The sequence below is a fragment of the Doryrhamphus excisus genome, linkage group LG11, assembly GCF_037039965.1.
Source record: "Doryrhamphus excisus strain RoL-2023G ecotype Guam linkage group LG11, RoL_Dexc_Guam_v1.1, whole genome shotgun sequence".
NCBI lineage: Eukaryota > Metazoa > Chordata > Actinopteri > Syngnathiformes > Syngnathidae > Doryrhamphus > Doryrhamphus excisus.
The window spans coordinates 5,315,286-5,328,936 of record NC_136367.1 but is presented as its reverse complement, the minus strand read 5'-3'; the positions used below and the strand labels follow the sequence as shown (position 1 = coordinate 5,328,936).

The 13,651-nt window shown below is 41.0% G+C and overlaps 1 protein-coding gene across 22 annotated transcripts in view; it reads left to right on the top strand.

Moving 5' to 3' along the window:
- The first annotated feature begins 3,799 nt into the window (after window positions 1-3,799).
- The window catches only part of ptprk (protein tyrosine phosphatase receptor type K), a 119,778-nt gene continuing 109,926 nt past the window's right edge, over window positions 3,800-13,651 (top strand). For 2 of the 22 annotated variants that reach the window (XM_058045910.2, XM_058045946.2), the window contains exons 1-2: window positions 3,808-4,206; window positions 10,722-10,745. In XM_058045910.2, coding sequence (XP_057901893.2) covers window positions 4,125-4,206; window positions 10,722-10,745 — 106 coding nt within the window. In that variant the 5' untranslated portion in view covers window positions 3,808-4,124. Of the gene's footprint in view, window positions 4,207-10,721; window positions 10,746-13,651 lie in introns of all 22 variants that reach the window. The other 20 variants (XM_078794552.1, XM_058045965.2, XM_058045957.2 and 17 more) reach the window with 16 other exon arrangements.

The following is a 13,651-nucleotide window of genomic DNA, read 5'->3' as shown; positions in this document are numbered from 1 at the left end:
ACATCACCACTTTTTCTCTTTCCGAATGACCTTTCGGGAAACAATGGTATCCATGAAAAGGAATATTCCAATCTCTTGTCTACATGCGCCGTGAAAATCAACCAGAATAGTCAATAGGGCATGCCCAGTAAAACGTAAACATCAACATCACGTAATACCGGCTTCCCCAAGTTTTTCTTTCACTTGTTGGAATAACTCCGTATTGCCAGTTTTTCGTCTGTCCAGTCTTGAAATTTAGTTTGGATCAAAAACAAACTTTGCTTAGTCCAGTGCCGATTGCTGGCCACCATTTTTAAAAGTGAAGAACGTCTGGATCTGCGTGTTACGTCATATCTGAGCATGCGCTGAAAGAACGCACCCGGGATCAATTTAAACAGGAAAAGATCACATTCAATCTTGCTAATATTTTATAATTAAACTCAGGACATGTTTTATATAGATATATATTTTCTTTTTTGTGTGAATAAAATATAGAAGGGTTTAGATTCTGTTCCACAGATGGCGCTAATGCACACGAAAGCTGCTTGCCAACCACCAATAAACAACAGAAGAAGAAAAACACCACGAAGAAGAACGCACCCTGACAACTTTCCGTTTGAGCGGGTACAAGATACCTCAATCAGATTGGGGAAAGGAATATTCCATCCCTGTTCAATTCTTTCCATTTGAGCAAATAAACCAAATGCAATTGGAATATTTGGGTCCATATATTCATGGCTATTGACATAATATTTGCAAGTGATGATTAATAAATGTTAATTATAAAAAGTGATAATGGATAATTCCTGACGGTTTCTCGAGGTACACTAGTGTAGCACAGTGGTTGAAAATCACTGACATAGACAATAGTGCACTCGATAGAGTCACTTTCAGCAGAGACAAAAGTGACAATACGAGAAAGATCCATACCGCTGGGAAAACAGGCTAATTTACTGGCCAGAAATTCCCATTTACTGCTCGGACGGCGGAAGAACAGCAAATCACCGGTGCACACTAGCAATGCATCTGCTGTAATAACCTCATTAGAGGTATTTCTCCTCCAGATCCACACTAAGATTGCCTATGCTAATATTCCTGACACCAAGAACAGCACCTTCTATATCGAGGAGGGGGAATAAAAAACACTAAGACTATATTTACTGTTGTTTCCCCGACATTTTCAGCATCTATATTTATAGCACAAAAAGCGCAAGAATTCAGAGATTTTTTTCTGTCAACCTCGCTCTGACACGCTGTCACCGCTATTGGCGGCACCCAGGCAACGTATTTATTCAGCGGAAAAGTGGCGATAAAGTACAGGCAGCGTTATAACAGCAATGATATAATTATGCACATAGAATTCAGAGAGGAAGTATAAAATGACTTAACGGCACTGAATGCAGCTTTCTGGCATTTAAAGTAATCAATATAAAGCTCATCCTTCAACTGGAGTGCTGCAATGAAGCCATCGCTTGAGAGGAATAGTTTTTTATCAAAAGTATTAGCTGGTACTCTGTTTTAGAGCAGTGGCGGTTTTTCGGCACTCCAGGTAGTACTTCAAGGTAGGTGTTTGTACCTTTTGAGGGGGCCAAAAAGGTAATAGTCACGCTAATGTCAAGCCATTGTATACATAAGAGATGTGCTGAGTCAGTGTTCTCAGCCCCCCTGTTGTTTACCCTGATGACCCATGATTGTCGCCCCAAATACAGCAGAAACCGCATTTTGAAGTACGCGGACGACACAACAGTTGTGGGGCTCATTCAGGACAACAACGAACTGGCTTACAGGGAGGAAGTGAAGCACCTCGAGGCGAATAACCTGGTCCTGATTTGCTAAATACAAGGATGAAAATAAAAATAAAAATAAAAATAAAAATAAAATAAAATAAAATAAAATAAAATAAAATAAAATAAAATAAAATAAAATAAAATAAAATAAAATAAAATAAAATAAAATAAAATAAAATAAAATAAAGCATAAGTCGTGTTTTGTCTACAGGGCTCTAATAATGCTTTGTTCATTTTAATCTGAAAAAAATAATTTGTCTACCCACCAACTATATGTGGTTTCTTAAGTTTTTATTATTTGCCGTTTTATTATTATTATTATATTTATTTATTTATTACTGATTGATTTTCTTTATTCTTGATTTGTTTATCTATTTTTCATCTTATTTTGTGTAGAAAAATAAAAAGTAAGATATTTGAGAACTGTGGAATGTTTTATCAGAGCTTTTCTTGTAGAAAATTGGAACCAAAGCAAAGTTTTTTTTTTTTTTTTTTTTTAATAAATGCGTTTTTTTGTTTTTTGGGGGGAAAACCTGATGCGGCCCAGTCTCACGCAGACCCGAGCTCCAGTGGCCCCCAAGTAAATTGAGTTTGAGACCCCTGCTGTAGAGCTTGTCGTTGACAGGATAATCTGCTAAGAAAAAGTCCAGGACCAACCCTTCCTGAGTCTTGAAATGGGTCCGCGGGAGCAGTACATTAAACAAATGGCTGTCCAGGCGGAACCTGGTTTAGACACGGTCCTTATCATCTAGGTCTTCAGTGGTCAGCTTAAGCATCATGCTAGAAAAAGATGAAGAGGGTCGGCTCCAGCACAAAACCAGCTTTCCAAAACTGGAGATGGGGAAGGGCTTAGAAAGGTCTCTGCTTCGTCTGATTTGGCCACGTTGGTCTTCACGCACTGTTGAGTGGTTGACGGCTTTAGCGGGCTCCTCATTGGTAGGTGATTCAGTCCGAAAAAGAACTGACTCTTTGAGCTCCCGAATGGCTCTTTTGTTGCTTACATTAATTTAAGTATGAAAATATGTGTAAAATTAATTCCTGATGTAAAAATATTACTATATATTATATTCATTCATTCATTCATTTTCGACCGCTTATCCTGGTGCTGGAGCCTATCCCAGCTGTCTTCAGGCAAGAGGCGGGGTACACCCTGGACTGGTGGCCAGCTAATCACAGGGCACATATAGACAAACAACCATTCACACTCACATTCATACCTATGGACAATTTGGAGTCGCTAATTAACCTAGCATGTTTTTGGAATGTGGGAGGAAACCGGAGTACCCGGAGAAAACCCACGCATGCACGGGGAGAACATGCAAACCCCACACAGAGATGGCCGAGAGTGGAGTCGAACTCGGGTCTCCTAGCTGTGATGCGCTAACCACTCGACCACCGTGCAGCCTGCTTCTTATATATATATACATATACACACACAGTATGGCTTTATTTATATGGTCAGCATGAAAATGATTGCAACAAATGAATGACAAATACCTACTTTATGTCTGAGGGTGTGTATTATTTGTGAATTTCCAACTATTTAGTGGAAAAACATAACGTCAACAAAACATTACATCACAATTTTTGTATTCAAAAACAAACCAAAAAATGCTTTTGTTTCCTACTACTCATTCATTCACATTCATACCTATGGACAATTTGGAGTCGCTAATTAACCTAGCATGTTTTTGGAATGTGGGAGGAAACCGGAGTACCCGGAGAAAACCCACACATGCACGGGGAGAACATGCAAACTCCACACAGAGATGGCCGAGGGTGGAATTAAACCCTGGTCTCCTAGCTGTGGATACTTTCAATTGAAGCTCTAACGGAAAAAAACGGCGACTGTAATTTCCCATCAAAGAGCCGTCCTTAGCCGCCACAAATACGTTGCAGTCCTGTTGAAGCACTTACGTCGTTGTGGAGTTTAAACGTTCTCCCTTGTATGTATGTACATTCTTCGGGTATGAGGTAAATAATAAGTAGCGGGAGAGAAAAAAAACAATTTGAGAACGTTATGCTGAATATTGTTAGCTTTAAAACACCAGGAAGTGTCGGTAGTGTGTCAACTCTCACTGTGTGACGTCACGCCCTCTAGCGCGTGCAGGCGCCTCTGCTCCGCCGCCTCAGTCAAAGTACGGCGTCCTGTCTGCGAGCCTGTTGGGAAGCCAAAAGCCACAAAAGAAAGGAGAGAATGGAGCGCTCGACTCGGCTACGGCAGGAGGAATAATCACTAAAAGAGCACCGACAAGCCACGGAAGAGACACTGGAACACGGACAAACTCACAGAAGAAAGTCAACTTAACTGCGGTGGAAAGTGTTCCACACTTCTCGCCTGGACGGTTTGGTTTAAACATGGATACACTTTTCTCTCTTTTGCCGGGACTCTTGTTCCTAATCTCGGCTGTTGGTGATGTCTCCGGGCAGATGCCACCAGGTAAGCTACAACGGAATCAAACCGATATATATTTTTTAAATGTTTGTTTGAAGTGAATACTCCTGGTTGGAATCAAGCGAGTTCCTGTCAGGTGTGTTCAAGGCGGACCGGAAAAGTTAGCGACATCCGCTGTCCTTGTTGTGCGGTTTGTAAAATACCTTTAAATGTCATTAAATCACACAAAAATGACATTATATGTGTGACAAAAGAGGCGTTTGCGACGAATGAAAGGCTCGATTCACGTTTGAATTCGGGCTGTTTGCCAAGTAGGCTGCTATTTGCTTACTTTGCACAGACCAACCGTGTCTATTCTTTTGCTCGTCACTTTTTGAATGTGTTTTTTTACTAGAGCTACATAAAAGTTCACTGTAATCGGTTTTATTTTAGCGTAGGAGCATGCAACATTGTGCACATCGTGTAAACGGAGGAGGAAAAAAAGTTGTGGTTGTGTTCATTCATCACCACCTACTACTTGTTTTATCGATATCGATCATTGACAGATTGCGTCATTTAGCTTGTACTGAATAACTGGGGAATACTTCATATTATACTGCAGCCAATGTGTGCACTTTGCGGATGCATTTGTTACACTGGGAAAGCATATTGTCACTTGGTGGATATGTCATGTTCCATACTGTATCCGAACACCGCAGTTTGAACTCCTGTCTAATTTGTTTAACTTCAAACCACGGTGTTGTTGAAAAAAACACTCAAGTGTTCAACTTGATGATTGTTAATAAAGCGCTGGTGCTAGTTTGTGCAGAGAACTGCTTTTGCACAACTGTGCATCGATAGCGCACAAACTCCCAACTTTTTTTTTTTACCCCGAACGTTGCACGGAAAAATGCACAAAAAGCAACTTTTTGACCTCTGGGATTGTGCTTGTTTGTCTTTCTGTCGTTGTTCGACATACAGTATGTGTAGTGTCCCCCCCCCCCCCCAAAAAAAAGCTGTATGAAAGTGCATGTGAATTTGCAAAACAGTATGCTCCGGAATGCATGATTTGCATAAAAATTGCACATTAATTACCCACTTCTCTAGTGAGCTTTATTGCCCCCCCTTCCCTTCCTTTCCCCCACCCTTCTACCCCCTCCTCCCTGGGGGCCATTTGGTCTGCAGGGCAACAAATGTGTGGAATTTCTTTGAGGCCGCTCTGGGAATGTGAGTGCTGTTAATTTGCAAGTAAATACGAGATGCTGCTTTTTACATAGCCTGGAGGTGGGCCGTCAATGTGGCCGAGAAGACGCAAGACAACATCTCATAAGTCCGTGGTTGCATTGGACGATGATGCCCACCCACGGGTGCAGGACATTGTGGTTACGTCCCAAAAAGTGAACGTGTGATGGTTCCATTTGAAATGTATGGCTTTCATTGGTTAAACGGTGACTGACAGCAGAGATGTGAGTTGCGGCTCATCCTCTTTCCCCTTCAAAGACGCGCAAGGACGAGTTGGAAAGCAAGGAAAACTGTCATATATTCCCATAATCACTTTGGGATATTGTTCAGATGTCCTTTCTATAAACCGCTCTCATTTAGCTGCATTATTCTTGCATTATTCTTATTCATGACTCCGCCATGTTTATAATGCCCGAAATGAAATGATACCATAATAAATGATGATGTTTTATGTGAAGCGGTTTTTCCGTGGCGTTCGTGGCTTATCAACGCTGCTTTGCGGCAGCCTGATTTCAGCTTATCAACCTCCACGCTCCCGAGTAATAAATGTGGGCCCCGGCGTGTCTGTGGCGTTGCCTTTTTACAATGTCAATAACTGACTGCATGTCGATGTGACAACTTCTCGAAACGCCGTCACCTCTCGGGAGCGAGCAGTGACCCCCGCGTTGTGGTGTCTTTAATCCTAATGAAGTGAAATAATTGTTTTCCATTAGCTTCTCCAGACAAATTAGACGGCTGCTGCTGAACATCACATCAGAGCCGCTTTAATTATAATTGTAAATCATGTTTTTTTTTTTGTTTTTTTTTTGTATTTTGAGTGCAAGTACAAAGTTGGTTTAATTAAAATGACTTTACAGCATCATTTGGAAGATGAAATAAAAATTTGTTTTCCCAGCAAAACACATGAAGAAGAGAGAGTGAGGAGGAGGAGGAAAAACAACATGCAACCATTGGTTCTTGGCCGTGGGCATCTCTTCCACTCGAGACTGTGAAAACGGCAGGAGGGGTGCATCTGTGTGTTTTGCTGTCATGTCCTCTATGTGTGTGTGTGTGTGTGTGTGTGTGTGTGTGTGTGTGTGTGTGTGCTGTCACTTAAAGAGCCATTGTGGTGCATTCAAGCCCTCTGTAGTAAAGTGATACAAAGAGAAGTATGAAATTCTTTCGTCTCATTTCGATTCCTGTGGAAAACCCCTCCCCAGTCATGTAAAATGTTGCCAAGTCAAAACCGTTTTATTCATTCTCTTGTTAAAATGGATCTCAAATCCGACGTCTCTGCTCGAAGCGCATCTTCTATATTAGATTTCAATTTGGTTGCTGATGATAAAAAAAAAAAACCCAAAAAACGGGAAAATAGTACGAGCTTATTTCTTGAGCAGTTTGAGGATGGGGTCCGCAGCCACCCACACACGCGTGTGGAAAATGTAATTAATCTGCTCAGAATTCATTAGCTAATCCCTCATTAGACTTGTGTGCTTGAATGAATGTGGGGGTGGGAGAGGGAGGGGTGGGGGGTGGCATTGAAAGATGGACAAGGAGCAGATACGAAGACTTTGACCTTCCAGTCTCTAGCACAAAATGTTACTCCGGTTTTCATGGCGGCCCAGCGTATTTGGCCTTCGAGACACAAAAAGTGGAATTGAGCAAACTGCACGCGGTCAAGTGGTTAGCGTGCAGACCTCACAGCTAGGAGACCCGAGTTCAATCCCACCCTTGGCCATCTCTGTGTGATGTTTGAAATCGCCGACTTTAATTGTCCATAGGTATGAATGTGAGTGTGAATGGTTGTTTGTCTATATGTGCCCTGTGATTGGCTGGCCACCAGTCCAGGGTGTACCCTGCCTCTCGGCCATCCCGAAGACAGCTGGGATAGGCTCCAGCACCCCCGCGACCCTCTTAAGGATAAGCGGTAGAAACTGAATGAATGAATGTCCTATAAGGCTGTTAGCATGTGGATTGGATGGTCACAGGTTCGAGACCCATAGCAGATGAAAATGTGTAACAATAGGTCTCGTCATCAAAATTTCGAAACAGAACGGGGGGGTGTATAGTTGTCCCTCATTTATCATGGTTAATTGGTTCTGCACCCAACCATTTCCGAATTTCCGTGAAGTGCAACACATATGTTTACTATTATTAAGAGAAGCCTGTAGGCATGAAATAACACCCCCATTGGTGTCCCTACAGGGACCCAGGTGATGACCACGTCTTTAAGCGTAGCATGCCAACAAGCTAACTAGAAGTAGCTAGCCTCTAATTCAGGGGCCAAAAAACCTTTTTTTCCTGATGAAAGAAGCTGGTGTAAAGTTTCTTTACATCAGTGGTCTCAAACACGCGGCCCGCGGTCCAAATGTGGCCCGCAGGACACTAGTTTGAGGCCCCCGCCTTGATATGAAAGTTTAATGTTAGTGCGGCCCGCGCAAGTTTGATATGGATGCTGTATGGTATCATGTACCCAGAAAAAATTATTCCGTTTGATTAATTGTCACGTTAAAAGTTAAATAATAATAATAGTTATCCTCCCTATCCATGTGGAAGTGGTAAGTTTTTGGCCATTTAAGTTTAAAGGAAATAACTTGAAGGCTACCGTTTAGGTCGCTAGCTCTCTAGTTTGCGAGTTAGCATGTGTCTCAAGACCCTGCAGTTGCGCAATATGTTGTAAATAAAAAGAGTATAAATGTGACTATAGTCGTGTTTTGTCATGTCTACAGGGCTCTAATAATGCTTTGTTCATTTTAATCTGAAAAAATAATTTGTCTACCCACCAACTATATGTGGTTTCTTAAGTTTTTATTATTTGCCGTTTTATTGTTATTATTATATTTATTTATTACTGATTTTTTGATTTTCTCTATTCTTGATTTGTTTATTTATTTTTCATCTTATTTTGTGTAGAAAAATGAAAACTAAGATATATGAGAACAGTGGAATGTTTTATCAGAGCTTTTCTTGTAGAAAATTGGAACCAAAGCGAAGTTTAAACATTTTTTTTTTTGGAAAACCTGATGCGGCCCAGTCTCACCCAGACCCGAGCTCCAGTGGCCCCCAAGTAAATTGAGTTTGAGACCCTTGCTCTAATTTATTTATTCTAAATTTAAGAAAAGGGTTCAAACTTACCACTTCCACACTGAATGGGAGAACCTTTTCACTCCATCTTGTTGGACATGCCATGCCATGGTAATGTCATGTCTCATCAATGTGTTGTATCATTACAGATGCCTAGTGACCAAAATATCACATATGACATGTCTTTCAATATTTTTGACTATTAAATGGTCATAGTGAGGGATGTACATACTTTAATATCAGTCGCTAAGTTGGCAACAGTGATCCCTTTTGCGTCATTCAAGTGTGTTGATATTTTGTGTTTATGAGCCAGGGTGAACAGCTAGCGCCAAATGTGTTTGTGGTAGGAAACACTGGAGTTTCCATCAAAACACAAAAAGTCAACCTCAGAACATCCAGACATTAAAGTTCAGTCTGTGCCTTTCACACAGAACCCAGTGGAGCAGGAAATTAAGTGTGTGTGTTTGCAGTCACAGAATCCCACTATACTTAAAATATTTGTGTTTGACACAACAGCGCAGGAGAAGGGAGTCTCGGGTGTTAATCATCACTCACCTCTTCCGGCTTTTTTTTTTTGTTATTTTTTTTTTTAACAAAGCCACCATCCCACTTCTGTTCCACCTTTTGATACTGCTCCCAAAACTTGGCTATGACTTTGACAAGAATTGTGACTTTTAACTCCTTTTGGAGCAGGGCATGGTGGGTGCCAACCATTCATCAAAAACACCACACGTACATAAACTGTGAGTGTGCTAGAAAAATATAGAAACAGACATGTTTGCAAACGGATCGGAATCCTGGAAAGATCATATCCCTGATGAATGATGGCGTTGGTCCGGCGTCATCAATCTTCCTGGTGCCCTGTTGGCTCAGGTCACAGCTGTCGGTACGCAGGAGCGTGAAGTCACTCCTGCACTGCATACACACTCCAAAAATCAGTGCACAGTCCGTTCCGCACACGGCTGCTTAATGACAGATTAAGTAATCAAGACTCTGGACTGATTAATTACATTGCGGTGTGTGCAAATCAACACTCGCCTATTGATAGTCAGCCTACTTATTCTATGGTTATGGTTATGGTTTTATTTCATTTGAACATGCATCATATTACAATTGAGTAAAGATCGACCGATACATCGGCCGGCTGATATATCGAGCCGATATTTACGTTCTTTACTTGAATCGGTATCGGCCGATATGTGCGAGGGGTCGCCGATATATTTTTCTAAACTACAACAGAAAAGTTTTGCACATGGTTGAATATTTATTCCTTTTAAAGTTGATAATGCGGTTTAAACGTGTGTTTAAGAAAGCTGAATTCTTATGTGTTCAGTGTTTACATTTCAATAAATATTTGTTTCAACATGAGATATGTAATATTTATCATTGTAATTTTTTCATTGAAATTGAGGAGGCAAAAGCACTATCGGCCACAAATATCGGCCATCGGCTAAGGGTGATGGAAAAAAAATCGGTATTAGCATCGGCCGGAAAAAAAAAACATTGGTCCATCCCTACACTTGAGTGCATCCCATAATCAGTTCCCAGTTCCACATGTCCAAAAGGAGTAGGAAGAAGCAAAGCTTATTAAATCCTACCCCTCCATCTGGTACTCTTACAATCAGTAACTGTTACATTTGTTCACTTCCTGCTTTCCTAATATAGTTAGTTGTATTTTTTTTATTTTCTTTTGTCACGTACCGAAGTACGAGGTGATATGAGCATCCAATGACATAATGGATACCATAGTAAGTGTCAATATAGTGATATATATAGCACATCATGACTGGTTCAAGACTTCTATTCTACTTCTACTTATTAGTAGAAACAAATGTAGTCTTAGGTTACCTGTTTTAAAAATGACTTATGCAAATAATGTGGATAGGCACATCAGACATTTGTATCAAAACACTTCATGATGGTAAAAACACATTTCCCGACTAACAGAGACGCAGCAGCAGGTGATGACAGACTTGGACGTAAATATTTGAAGGGTTAGCACAAGTGTAAGGGGAAGGAGAGGTTAAAGATTGAGGTCGGCCATGTGTTGGTTTAAGTTGGTGTACCGGAACACATGTGGGGCCGGGGGGTTTGAACATTTACAGCCAAATATGTGCCAAGTGTGATGTGATGGGTTTTTCTTTAATTGACTTCCTGGTTGGGACTGGTGTTGTTGTTTCAGAAGCACCACGTAGCGACTAATAATACAAATGTATGTCTTATGTATTTGATGTCTAATTATGTTTTATTGTTCTTTGTTGCTTCCTTGGACCTAGCTCACATGGGACGCGCTGAGAAGGGTGAGTTACACTTTTGGCACCAATGTCACCGTTATAGTTAGCGCATCATCTTCACCTCGACCGGGGGGTTCTTTAGTTGTTTGATGGGTCGGTGTTTTTTTTTTTTATGCCATCCCACTTTCCATCTGTGATGTCTTCACTGTCGGTTCCATTCAGCTTCACTGGCATGTCATTTAGTTGGAATGGAACTTTATTAACACACCATACTGGAAGCACGAGGTGGTGTTTGGAGGTTTTGCAGCACCGAAATTGTTCTTTCATTGCCTCGGTCAATGAAAAAAAAAAAATCTGTAGTTGTCGACTTCTTAAAGAATCAGTACTTTCTCGCAGCTACACACTGTTTGCGTGTTCGCATTATTTTAGATCTTTGCAGCTCTGTCCACCATTTGTTTGTGCCGGCGGACCCCGTCATGTGTTGCTCTCTGTCAGTAGTTAAACAGCTTGACGCCATATTTGAAGTGTCCAGGTGCTGTTTGTTTAGCTGAGGCTGCTCCCAAAATTAAATGACTTGACTTTAACTCCTTCTCTCCCGGGGCCCCCACCACTCCAGCACACTCATTTATAATAATAAATAATAATAATAATAATACATTTTATTTGTATAGCGCTTTTCTAAATACTCAAAGACACTTTACAGAAGAATGGAGTTGAATAAAGCAAGTAAACAGAGTAGAAGACACACCAAAATACAACATTGATTGGTTAATACACAGTTAAAGCTTGAGTAAAAGCGGGGCGGGGCACAGCAGTCAGATATAAAGGTTTTTAGTTGTTTTTTGAAACTGGGAAGATCAGGGCAAACACGGACTAAATGGGGCAAAGAGATCCAGAGGGTGGGGGGCAGCGATGGAGAAGGCTCTGTCTCCCCAGTTTCGGAGCTTGGTCTTACAGGGTAGTGCCAGGAGGTTGGAGTCTGAGGAGCGAAGTGGATTTACGTACCTCAGTACAACACCCCCTACTTTGAACGGACTAACGTGTCTTTCTGTTTCTTTCGCACTTCATCGAGAGCGTTGAAGCACGACAGCGGCACCGCATTCTTGGCCTGCAGCGGCTGTTTGAAAGGGTCTCGGGGAAAAAGGCCTACCTCCTTCCACTCCGTCTCACACATATCTTCTATCTTTCCACCCCGCTCTGTCTTACTCTTTCACACTCCAAACACTCCCAGCGGCTGCTTGTTGGGAGTTGGTGTTCATTGTGAAAGTGACAGCTTAGTAACATAAACCACAGACGCCTTCGCACGGCTCGGATCGACGAGGGGCGGTCGGGGTGTAGCGGCGCTTTCCCACAGTGTTTTCAGTTTTACAATTTAACATCCGTACTTCCTAGAAATCAAAGGAAATATTACCGTTTTTTCTTCATGCAAAGTCATTGTCTTGTATATGCCAAAGTTGCTCTTCATTTCCATCTCTTTATGCGTGGAGTTCTCCGCTTTGAAACGCGTTTAATACCAAAATAACAGGAGCCTAATGAAAGTGCTGCTGTGCAGAAATTCTGTCAGTTCACATTAGGCAGGACAAGTTCCCTTGGCAGGTCCTACATGTGTTCCAGCTAATCTTAGTAGATTTCAAGTCAACCAGAGACGATGGATTTTCGACCAGTGGAACTTCGCATTCGCGTGTATTTGTAGGAGTCGGGAACGTCAACAGGACAAGATTTGTCACATCAATCTGTTGAAAGTGGATTTAATTTATTGGAAGAAGATATATCTGTATTTGGTTTTTCATCCAAGCAAAGCTATTCTTTCAACATTAAAAAATTCCGTCCCCCATACCCATTATTTTAGCTCATATTCTAATTATTCAAAGTCAAACTGGGAGGGATTTTTTTTCGAAACCGCCAATGCTTTGAACCTCAAATATGAAGTTACTTGGTTGTCACAGTAACCCGACTCTAGCAGTGTGCTTGCATGTTTGGCAAATGTTTAATGTTGAGGTCAACCCAACCACAGGATCAAACCACTGAAACCAAATGTGATGACTCACTTGGTTGTAGTGTAACTTTCTCAAGATCGTAGTCCCGGAACCGGGTCACATCGTCGTACCACCAACTATCGTTTGAAAGCGCTAAAAGGCTTGGGAAGTTTATCCAAAAATAGCAATTCAGTAGGAATTCAACCTCAAGAACATTTAGACCAGGGGTCTCAAACTCAATTTACTTGGGGGCCACTGGAGCTAGGGTCTGGGTGAGAAAAACCCCAAAAACCGCATTTATTAAAAACAGAAAAATTAATAAACTTTGCTTTGGTTTCGATTTTCTACAAGAAAAGCTCTGACAAAACATTCCACTGTTCTCAAATATCTTACTTTTTATTTTTCTACACAAAATAAGATGAAAAATAAATAAACAAATTAAGAAAAAAGAAAATCAATCAGTAATAAATAAATAAATATAATACTAACAATAAAACGGCAAATAATAAAAACTCAAGAAACAAATTGGGTAGACAAATTATTTTTTTCAGATTAAAATGAACAAAGCATTATTAGAGCCCTGTAGACATGACAAAACACGACTATAGTCACATTTATACTCTTTTTATTTACAACATATTGCGCAACTGCAGGGTCTTGAGACACATGCTAACTCGCAAACTAGAGAGCTAGCGACCTAAACGGTAGCCTCCAAGTTATTTCCTTTAAACTTAAATAGCCAAAAACTTACCACTTCCACACGGATAGGGAGGATAACTATTAACAGTTATTTAACCTTTAACATGAACATTAATCAAACGTAATAATTTTTTCTGGGTACATGATACCATACAGCATCCATATCAAACTTGCGCGGGCCGCACTAACATGAAACTTTCATATCAAGGCGGGGGCCTCAAACTAGTGACCTGCGTGCCACGTGTTTGAGACCCCTGATTTAGCCAATCCAAGATAAACTCTTCAGTTTGCGAGCGA